The 11,627-nt window shown below is 40.3% G+C and overlaps 1 protein-coding gene across 1 annotated transcript; it reads left to right on the plus strand.

Annotated features, from left to right (window-relative positions):
* Positions 1-8,342: 8,342 nt before the first annotated feature.
* On the plus strand, positions 8,343-10,013 carry LOC148191020 (uncharacterized). The gene is made up of 3 exons (XM_088101255.1): positions 8,343-8,638; positions 8,684-9,596; positions 9,717-10,013. Exons 1-3 carry the CDS (start codon positions 8,343-8,345, stop codon positions 10,011-10,013), a joined length of 1,506 nt encoding a protein of 501 aa, XP_087957381.1.
* The last annotated feature ends 1,614 nt before the right edge of the window (positions 10,014-11,627 follow it).

An 11,627-nucleotide genomic window follows, 5' to 3' on the forward strand; every position in this document is an offset into this window, starting at 1 on the left:
AGGTTTATGCTTGATTTAAGTGTTTTTGTGCAGGTTTTGAGGTGAATTTGGTGAAAGAAGTGAAGAATAAGAGAGAGGACATTAGAAAAGACAAGAAAGAGTGCAAAAAGGAGAAGTCGAAGGCACCGCTCAGCGGCAAACTACCGCTGAGCGGCACTCAAGAGGTGGCGTTGGAACCGCTGAGGGGCAAATGGCCGCTGAGGGGAAGAAAGAAGACGCGTAACCACCGCTGAGCGGTAAATGGCGCTGAGCGGCACTTTTTGGGCTTGGGCTTTTGTAATCTTTTGTAACTCTAGATTAGTATATAAGGGCTTGCACGTCCTTTAGTTAGGATCTTTGGCAGAAACGAGGCAAACACTCTCTCTTTCACCCCTTTGAAGGAGGATCTTGGATGCTCAGGCTACCTCTTCACCTTTATTGGGTTTATTCTTTCATACTTTCATTGTTATTCATCTAGGTTCACCATGAATATGGTGAACTAAACCTTGTATGTTTGTTGGGGAATCAATGTAATCTCTTGAAGCTCTCATATATGGATTTGTTGAACATCTTTGAATTAAGACATATGCTTTCTTTCATCATTAGTTAGGGTTTTTCCTCTTTGCTCAATGCTTGCATTGTTTAACTCATTCTAATGCATGATTATTGGTTTTGTTGATACGGACACGTACGGGGAAATCTAGATCCGGGGAATTTCTCCCAATATTTACTGACAATATTATATTGGTTGCCTTAAGCTCCTGCACTCATGAACTAATCATTAGGAATGCTAGGAATTGTATGAACTATTTGATTAGGGAGAAGCCATCTAGAATGGTACATTAGAGAGTGGCATTAACAATGATGATTTGAATGTTGAATTCCTAAAATATATGAGAGTGGATGAGATGAAATTGACCCCCAACAACATATTCATTCATATATTCCATTGAAAGTGTTTATCTTTTGTCTTTGCCATTGATCAAAATTCATGCATACATGTTTATTTTCTGTCTTGCATTTTAAACTCAAATATTTCGTTTGTAAGTCTTAGTTAATCAAGAAACCACATAACTAAACTAGGCCGTGAGTCCTTTGGGAAGAACGATACTTGGTCTTACCAAGTTTTATTACTTGAACGATTCGGTCATACTTGCCGATTGTGAAACAAGTTTGTGACATCATATTTTGGTGCTTACAAATTTGTCCATCAGGTATGTTTCTCCACTAGAGAAAACTCTTATTGATGCTTGTGAAGATTTAGATGAAGAAGAAGAGAAAATTAATTGATGAATGTCTGATGGACTTGGAAACATTGAAAAAGAGTCCAGTGGAAGATCCAATGTTTGAAATAATTGAAAAGGAAGAAGAAGTCAAAGCAAAGCCACTAGAATTAAAAAGATTACCAGCACATCTGAAGTATGTTTTTCTAGAAGAAGATGGAATAAAGTGAGTCATCATCAGTAACTCTTTATCTCTACAAGAAGAAGAATAGCTGATAGAAATTCTGAAAGCTAACAAAGAAGCAATTGGGTGGTCAATCTCAGATCTTAAAGGTATTAGCCCAACTTATTGTATGCATAAGATCTTTATGGAAGAGGATTATAAACCGAGTGATCAACCACAGAGAAGGTTAAATCCTGTAATGAAGGAGGTGGTTAGAAAAGAAGTATTGAAACTGTTAGAAGCTGGTATCATTTATCCAATCTCTGATAGTGAATGGGTGAGTCCAGTACAGGTGGTTCCAAAGAAAGGTGGGATGGCAGTAACTCATAATGATAAGAATGAACTTATCCCTACTCGGACAGTTACTGGATGGCGGATGTGCATTGATTACAGGAAGCTAAATAAAGCCACTAGGAAGGATCATTTTCCTCTTCCTTTCATGGACCAGATGTTAGAAAGATTATCAGGTCAAGCTTTCTATTGTTTTCTAGATGGATACTCTGGATACAATCAAATTGTGGTAGATCCAAAAGACCAGGAGAAGACGACCTTTACTTGTCCTTTTGGTATCTTTGCTTATAGAAAGATGCCGTTTGGATTATGTAATGCTCCAGCTACATTTCAAAGGTGTATGCAGGCAATTTTTGCAGATCTCTTAGAAAAATGCATTGAAGTATTCATGGATGATTTTTCAGTTTTTGGAAATTCTTTCCAAAGGTGTTTGGCTAATTTGAACACTGTTCTTAAAAGATGTGTTTAGATAAACCTTGTTCTTAATTGGGAGAAATGTCATTTCATGGTAACTGAAGGAATTGTGTTGGGACATAAAATTTCTGCTAAAGGAATTGAGGTAGATAAAGCTAAAGTAGAATTCATTGAGAAACTGCCTCCACCAACAAATTTAAGGGGGATTAGGAGTTTTCTCGGTCATGCTGGGTTTTATAGAAGATTCATTAAAGACTTCTCAAAAGTTGCTAAACCATTGAGTAATCTTTTGATGAAGGACGCTCCTTTTGTGATGAATGAAGAATGTTTGAAAGCTTTTGACATATTGAAGATCAAATTAGTGTTAGCTCCAGTAATTGTAGCCCCAGATTGGAATAGAAATTTTGAATTAATGTGTGATGCAAGTGATTATGCAATAGGAGTTGTTCTTGGCCAACGAAAAGAACAAATTTTTCATCCAATTTATTATGCCAGCAAAGTTCTGAATGATGCTCAGTTGAATTATGCTACCACAGAGAAAGAATTTCTAGCTATAGTGTATGCTCTAGAAAAATTTAGACCTTACCTTATTGGGTCTAAGGTGATTATCTATACAGATCATGCAGCTATCAAATATTTGTTGTCAAAGCCAGATTCTAAGCCACGACTGATTAGATGGGTACTACTCTTGCAAGAATTTGATGTGGCAATCCGTGATAAGAAAGGAAGTGAGAACTTGATTGCTGATCATTTGTCACGGTTAGTCAACAAGGAGAGGAATCAGAGATCTGGGAATCTTTTTCAGATGAAGCACTCATGTATACTCAGCAGAGGCCATGATTTGCTGATATGGCTAATTTCAAAGCTGCAAGGGTTATGCCAGAAGATTTAACTTGGCAACAAAGAAAGAAATTTTTGCATGATGCCAAGCAGTTTGTCTGGGATGATCCTTATTTGTTCAAGATTGGAGCAGATAATCTTCTGAGGAGATGTGTGACAAATGAAGAAGCAGAAGGAATTCTCTGGCATTGTCATGCTTCACCTTATGAAGGACATTTTAATGGAGAAAGAACAGCAGCAAAAGTTCTTCAATCAGGGTTTTATTGGCCAACTTTATTTAAAGATGCTCATAATCATGCTAGAAATTGTGATAAGTGTCAAAGAGCAGGGACGATCACTAAACGTTATGAGATGCCCTTACAAGGCATTTTAGAGGTTGAGGTTTTTGTTTGTTGGGGTATTGACTTTGTGGGACCTTTTCCTCCATCTTTCAACAATGAATATATTTTGGTAGCAGTGGATTATGTGAGTAAATGGGTGGAAGCATTAGCTTGTCCTAAAAATGATGTTAGCACAGTAATTAAATTTTTGAAGAAGCAGATATTTTCACGTTTTGGCACTCCAAGAGTGTTGATTAGTGATGGAGGATCTTATTTTTGCAATTATCAGCTAGATAAAGTACTCAAACATTATGGAGTGAAACATAAGGTAGCTGCACCTTATCATCCACAAACCAATGGACAAGCTGAGGTATCTAACAGAGAAATAAAAAGGATCCTGGAAAAAACAGTGACTTCATCAAGAAAGGATTGGTCACTAAAGCTGGATGATGCTCTTTGGGCTCATAGGACGGCAATGAAGACTTCTGTGGGACTATCACCATTTCAATTAGTCTATGGGAAAGCATGTCATTTGCCAGTAGAGTTGGAGCATAAAGCGTTGTGGGCTTTGAAATTCTTGAATTTTGATCCTTATGAAACTCAAGGTACACGCAGAAGGCAGATCTTGGAGCTTGAAGAAATGCGATTACATGCATATGATTCATCCAAGGCTTATAAAGATAAGATCAAATTCTACCATGACAGGAAGTTGGTAAATAAAGTTTTTAATCCAGGACAACAGGTACTATTATTCAATTCAAGATTGAAGATATTCCATGGGAATTTGAAGACAAAATGGTCAGGACCATTTGTAGTAAAAGGAGTGCATCCACATGGAGCAATTGAAATATTTAATCCAGCTGCTGATGATCCACAGAAAAGCTGGGTGGTGAATGGTCAACTCCTCAAGCCTTACTTAGGAGGAGAAGTGCAACATTTGTCCACAATGATGCAGTTGGTTGATCCTTGAAAGTTCGGGTCAGGCTCGTGACGTTAAACAAGCGCTTACTGGGAGGCAACCCAGTGTTCTGAACTTAATTACTATTTTTTTAGAATAGGGTTTGATGTACTCAATTGGAAACTTTGTCTGGTATAATGGTTTGCTTATGATTGTGATTGTTTGATAAGTGATGCTTGATGATACTTTGATATGGATTGATGTTGAGATGTACATTATATGCTTATACAGGTGTTCACAAGCTTTGTGAACAAATGCAAGATGTTGTGATTGTGATTATGATTCTAAGCAGGATGTTATATGTGGAGTGTGAATGAGCTTATATGTGAGGTTTTGAGCTCCAGAGTTGTTATTGTTGAATACTATTACTGTGAAAGCATGAATGACTTTGCCCAGGTTTTCTATGATTGAATTACTTGCTTGTTTGCATCATTTGATCAAGGCTATTTGTTGGTAACCCTTATATTAGCCAATTTCATGATTAGCCACTAAAAGAGAACACTATGTGTTCTATCCTTTGAACCTTTAGCCTTGAACATGATTTGGAAACCCTTGTTGAAAAGCTTTACCTTGACTTAAGTAGAAAATATTTTGTGGTATTGATAAATGTTCAAGTTTGGGGTTGTTGTAAAATAAAATGGGAAATTGAAAACATTGAGCTAAGAGCTAAGAAATAAGAATATGAAAAGAAAAGGAAAAAGAGAAAGAAAAGAAATGAAAAAGCAAAGCTCAATGCAAAGGAAAGTTGGGAAAAGTAAGAATAATTGTGTTGATATGATTCTCTTAACTCAAGGGTTTTGTGATCCAGAAAAACCAATTTTCTTGTTAGCCCAGCCACATTATAAGCCCTTGAAAAAGTCCTTGTGATGATGCATGCTTGTGAATTTATTTGATTGTGGTTAAATGAAAGGCAAAGACAATTCATGTGACATTGTGATAGTAGAGTGAATGAGTGCTTACCTCTTATACACTTGTGTTTGAGTGAAACACTTTACCTAGTGGGGAAATATGCATTGAGCACATGAACATTCATGTTAAGTAACTTTGTGAACACTAAGGCATGTGCACGTCTTAATTGAAATCTTTGTCATGAGTTTGATTGAAGTCTTTACTTATCTTGAAAAGGAAGATTTTTGAATGAGTGAACCATTATAAGGATTGGTAGAAGATTGAGTTACATCTTGTTTGCTTGAGGACAATTAAAGTTCTAAGTTTGGGGTTGTGATAACAGTTGAAAAACTGTTATTTTCATGCTTAAAATTGATACTAAAAGCAACCTTTAACACTTAGAAACTAGCTTGAAATCATGCTTTTGGTCATATTTTTAGAAATAAGAGAGCTGGACAGGTTTATGCTTGATTTCAGTGTTTTTATGCAGGTTTTAAGGTGAATTTGGTGAAAGAAGTGAAAGAAGGATAGAGATGGAATCAGAAAAGACATCAAAAAGTGCAAAAGGAGAAGCCGCAACTGCCGCTTAGCGGCAGTTTACCGCTGAGCGGCACTCAGGCAGTCACGTTGGCTCCGCTGAGGGGTGAAAAGGCCGCTGAGGGGAGAAAACAACTCACGCACTTACCGCTGAGCGGCACTATTTTTGGGCTTGGGCCAAATTTTCTGTAATTTTAGAATAGTATATAAGCTTTAGGACGTCCTAGGGTTTGTATCTTTGGCAGAGACGAAGCAAACACTCTCTTTTCCACCCCTTGAAGGAAGATCTTGGATGCTCAGGCTGCCTCCTCCTCTTTCTAGGGTTCGATCTTTCATTCTTTCATTATTATTCATCTAGTTTCACCATGAATATGGTGAACTAAACCTTGTATTGTTGTTGGGGAATCAATGTAATCTTGTGAAACTCTCATATATGGAATTTGTGTTTTAAAGTCTTATATTAAGATATATGCTTTCTTTCATCTTTAGCTAGGGTTTTTCGTCTTTGCTTATTGCTTGCTTTGTTTAACTCATTCATTGCCATGATTATTGATTTTGTCGATATGGGAACGTACGGGGAAATCTAGATCTGGGGAATTTCTCCCAATAGCATATTGGTTGCCTTTAAGCTCCTGCACTTTAAGAACTAATTACTAGGAATGCTAGGAATTGTATGAACTCGTAATTAAGGATAGGCCTTCTTGCAAGGTGATTTAGAGAGTGGCATTAGCATTGATGATAAGAATGATGAATTCCTAAAAGTATATGAGAGTGGATAAGATGAAATTGATAACCCCAACAACATACTCATCCATCTAATTCATTGAAGTGTTTGTATTCTGTTTTTCCCCATTGATCAAATTCATGCATACATATTTAATTATTGTCTCTTGCATTGAAACCTACAATCAATTTGTTCTTAAGTCTTTAATAATCAACAAATCATATAACTAACTAGGCCGTGAGTTGTTTTCGAAAATGATACTTGGTCTTACCTAGTTTTATTACTTGATACGATTCGGTCACACTTGCCGATTGTTAAACAACTTTGTGGCGCCGTTTTTCGGTGCTCATAAATTTGTTATCAAATAGCGTTCGTCCAACTTCAGTAGAATTTTCCTTTACCATGTTCGGTCATTTACTGGCATTGGATTTCTGTATGTGAATTACTCTAAATATGGTTTGCTAACGTGTTGACGTGTCTACATTCATTGGATTCGGCATGGAGCCTCCATCCTCGATTTATTCTTTGAGTATTGGTTTGAACTCATGAGAGTCAGTTCATTCAACTAATTTACGTAGTGAATAACGTTCGGCATATAGAATATGATAGTACTCGGTTTATTCCTAAAACCTAATCGTAACTCTCTCGGTATTATTCTGATCTGGAACGGATGACTTCTTGGTCTCGTCCACAGTGTTCATCCTCGTTCTTAGTGAGGACTGAACGTTCGGTATTTGATGGTCTTAATATTGATGATAAAGATGAAAGTAAAATGATGGATAATAAATGATGAAAAGTATATGAGATGAAGGAAACGTTGTGATTTTTGAACGAGCGTTCCGGGGAGGAACGACTCATGTATGACTATTGAAATTGTAAACTATGAATGTGGTAGTGCTTAGCTGGCGGTTCATGTTGATGTTCCTTGAGTACTCGTCCTCACGTAGAGGAGGGTAGGTCATGTGTGGGAACGACAGGATGTCCTAGTCCTTAGGGGTACTTTGGACGAAACAGACTAACCTCGGGTGGCAGCTGATGAGAGTATTCCAGTTACTACATCACCCGGGTGCACGAACGTCGTAGCTACACAGAATTCATACCGTCTGGATAGTCAGTCTAGTGATAGGCCTTGCTTGAAGTGTATGTTGAAATGTATTTGATGTGTCTGAATATGTGAAATGTATGTGTAATACTTGAATTAAATTGCATAAGCTTACCCTGTGTTTTCCTGTGTTGTCTCGTTTTGTACGTCCGTCCTTGTTGTTGCAATGATCATCCGTGTGGATGTGAGCAGAAGGAGACGAGCTGCTGGAAGAGGCGCTAGAAGAAGAAAATTTGGTGGAAGTAGAAGTGAAGACCGAACAATAGGACGTTCGGTCAGTAGTTTAGTTTGAATGTAAGGTGGTCACCTTTCCCTTTGAGTAATTTGACCGATCGGTAATTCATTTTGTAAACCGTTCGGTCATGTTTGCTGATTTGGTACAGTTTAAGTGTGTTGCTATTTTGCAAAGGCCGTTCGGCCAAGAACCGTACGCTCTTTTTAAATTTTAAGACTGATCTGAATTATGATTAATTGTAATTATTCTATTATATAGTTTATACTGTATTTTTGGGATGTTACATTAGTGGTACAGTGTTGTTCTTTTAAGGACACTGTATGTTATGAGTACACTATGTTTTTGTGTGTGCTCGATGTTTGTTTAATGAGTGTTTTGAACTCTTTGAACTTGACTAACGTTCGTTTTGTCTACTTCTCAGAGAACTAATGGCACCAAGACCACCTCCTCAACCGATCGACCGTGTTGTATCCGACAACACGAGACTGTTAGAATCAGTGATAGAAGCACTCCAACAGTAGAACTCTGCCTTGGTGCAGCAGAACACTACCGCCTTATAGAGTTTGGAAGCCGCTCGTGTTAACTCTGAAGCGACCCAGAGACAGCTGATGGAGATTATCGCGACTACGAGGAATACATCTGGAGCATCCACTTCCAACGCTACCCATCAGACCGAGTGGAGTTTAGAGAATTTTCTCCAGCATCACCCTGCAAAATTCAGTGGAAAGTGCCTTCCTGACGAGGCAGATCAGTGGCTGCGAGACATGGAGCGGATCTACAATGCCAAGAGGTGCCCTGATGATAATAGACTCGCATTCACTGAGTATCTGCTGACTGGAGAGGCCAGTCATTGGTGGACGAGCATGAAGATGATATTAACGGACGCTCAAAGTCCCATCTCCTGGTAAGTTTTCAGGACCAAGTTTTATGAAGAGTATTTCCCGGATAGCGTCCGTTTCGCTAAGGAAGTAGAGTTTCTCCAGTTGGTGCATGGTGGTATGTCGGTTTCTGAGTACACCAATAAGTTCAAGCATCTAGTTCGTTTCAATACCATGACGACCAATGAAGAGTGGCAGTGTCGGAAATTTGAGAATGAGATGAGGAGTGATCTGAAGTTACTGATATCCAGCCTGTGTATTAGGTCGTTTCCTGCAATGGTTGAGAGGGCCAAAGTGTTGGAGAAGAATGTGGCTGAGGTGGATCATCAGAAGAAGCAACAACAAGCAGTTAGGGGACCGATTTTGTCAAGGACTAATCTGAATAGGGGCAGGATGCCCTACTCTCGTCCAGCGTTACATTCGAACGCTAGTGGGTCTCACACCCAATCTATGGTGGTTGTCGGACAGTCTGGACAGCATGGGGCAGTCAAATGTTTTCAGTGTGGAGGACCCCATTACAAATCATCCTGTCCTCAGTTGGTTGGAGGGAAATATTGCATTCGCTGTAGAAGAAACGGTCATCTGGAGAGCGAGTGTAATATGGGGGGACGAGCGGTCATGAGGCCACCAAACTCAGGAAGAGTTCAACAAGGAAGGGGTGGTCGAGCGCAGGCAGTTGGGCATGTATATGCAATAACGAGCGCTGAAGCAACAAGCTCAGGTACACTTATCATCAGTACATGCTTACTATATGGACAATCTTGCTGTGTATTATTTGACTCGGGGGCAACACATTCCTTCATCTCGAAGGCGTGCGTTGAGAAACTGGGATTGGCAGAGAATGAGGTGCAGTTAGACCTGGTGGTGTCAACCCCAGCGGCTGGTGAGGTTAGGACGTCTACAGTCTGTGTTAGATGTCCTATAGAGGTTGAGGGGCGTAGATATAAGGTGAACCTCATCTGTTTACCTCTAAAAGAGTTAGAGGTGATTTTAGGAATGGATTGGGTGGCTACCAATCGCATTCTCATAGATTGTGGTAAGAAGGAGTTAGTCTTTCCTGATGAAGAAGAAGAAGATTTATCTGTGACGCTCGGTCAATTGAAGGAAGACATCATGGAGGGTGCCAGTTGCTTCCTAATCATGACGCACTCGAATGAAGAGTTTGAAGGTTCAAGTTATGAACGATCGTCCGGTCGTAAGCAGAGTGAAGGACGATCGGTTGTAGATGAATTTCCGGACGTTTTTCCAGACGATGTACCTAGACTACCTCCTCCTCGCGAGGTAGAGTTTACGATTGACTTAGTGTCGACGGTAGGACCCATTTCGGTGGCACCTTATCGGATGTCACCAGCTGAGTTGGTTGAACTCAAAAAGCAGATTGAAGAGTTGATGGATAAGTAGTTTATCAGGCCGAGCATATCACCTTGGGGAGCGCCTGTTCTCTTGGTGAAGAAGAAGGATGGCAGCTCTCGGCTTTGTATTGACTACAGGCAATTGAACAAACTGACTATCAAGAACAAGTATCCCCTGCCTCGGATTGACGATCTGCTAGACCAACTACATGGTGCGACCGTATTCTCGAAGATTGACTTGCGATCGGGTATCATCAAATTCGGGTTAAGGAAGGAGATATCCAGAAGACTGCTTTCAGGTCTCGCTACGGACACTACGAATATGTAATGATGCCGTTCGGTGTCACTAATGCACCAGCGATCTTCATGGACTACATGAATCGCATTTTTCGACCGTACCTGGAAAAGTTCGTGGTCGTCTTCATCGATGACATTGTCATCTACTCCAAGAGCTGTGAAGAGCATGAGGAACACTTGAGGATCGTACTTGGCGTATTGAGGGAAAAGGAGTTGTACGCCAAGTTATCTAAGTGCGAATTTTGGATGAGAGAAGTACAATTCCTGGGGCACGTCGTCTCTGCTGAAGGGATTTCAGTAGATCCGGCCAAAGTACGAGCGGTTTTAGAATGGGAGAGTCCCTGTTCGGTCACTGAAGTCTGAAGTTTCGTGGGGCTCGCGGGCTACTATAGGCGCTTTATTGAAGGATTTTCTAAGATAGTAGCACCGTTGACGCAGCTGACGAGAAAAGATCACCCGTTCGCTTGGACCGATCGGTGTGAAGTGAGTTTGCTGGAATTGAAGAAGAAGTTAATGAGCGCTCAATGTTGGTTATTCCGGACACGGCCAAACCGTTCGAGGTATATTGTGATGCTTCTCATCAAGGTTTGGGTTGTGTACTTATGCAAGAAAGAAGGGTGGTCGCGTACGCTTCTCGACAACTGAAGACCCACGAGAAGAATTACCAAACGCACGACCTGGAATTGGTAGCGGTCATCTTCGCGTTGAAGATTTGGAGACACTACTTGTACGGATCAACTTTCCAAGTCTTCAGTGATCACAAGAGCCTCAAGTACCTCTTTGATCAGAAGGAGTTGAATATGAGGCAGAGGAGGTGGCTTGAGTTCTTGAAGGACTACAACTTCGAACTACTTTACCATCCAGGAAAAGAGAACGTTGTAGCGGACGCTTTAAGCAGAAAGGTAGTTCATGTCTCGTCCATGATGGTCCGAGAATTAAGTTTGGTGGAGAGTTTTAGAGATCTAAGGTTGCAGTTCGACTTAGAACCGAACAGTATCAGATGCTGCAACCTTAGAGTGTCCAGCGATATCTTTGAGCGGATCAGAGAGAAACAATCAGCCGATGAAGACTTGCTAAAGATTTTGAGCGCGCTCGGTACAGACCAAGAAAAGTATTTCAACACTGGAACGGACAGTCTCTTACACTACAGAGACAGGACGTGCGTTCCGAACGACGGCGAGCTGAAGAGGACTATTCTGGAGGAAGGGCATCAGAGTCGTCTTAGCATGCATCCTGGCATGACTAAGATGTATCAAGACCTCAGGAAGTCTTTCTGGTGGCCAGGAATGAAAAGTGATGTCGCTCGTTTCGTAGCATCCTATTTGACTTGTCAACGAGCAAAGGCAGAGCACCAGAGGCCGGGCGG

The sequence above is a fragment of the Vigna umbellata genome, chromosome 11 (genome assembly GCF_029865625.1).
Source record: "Vigna umbellata cultivar VRB3 chromosome 11, Vumbellata_1.0, whole genome shotgun sequence".
In the NCBI taxonomy this organism is placed as follows: domain Eukaryota; kingdom Viridiplantae; phylum Streptophyta; class Magnoliopsida; order Fabales; family Fabaceae; genus Vigna; species Vigna umbellata.

What these genes read in the sequence shown, in the direction of transcription:
- LOC148191020 (XM_088101255.1), top strand. Translation starts at nt 8,343, where the DNA reads ATGGAGATTATCGCGACTACGAGGAATACATCTGGAGCATCCACTTCC. An exon ending in GCTCAAAGTCCCATCTCCTG is followed by an intron (nt 8,639 to 8,683) that starts GTAAGTTTTCAG and finishes TTTCCCGGATAG; the next exon opens with CGTCCGTTTCGCTAAGGAAG. An exon ending in TACCTCTAAAAGAGTTAGAG is followed by an intron (nt 9,597 to 9,716) that starts GTGATTTTAGGA and finishes GGTCAATTGAAG; the next exon opens with GAAGACATCATGGAGGGTGC.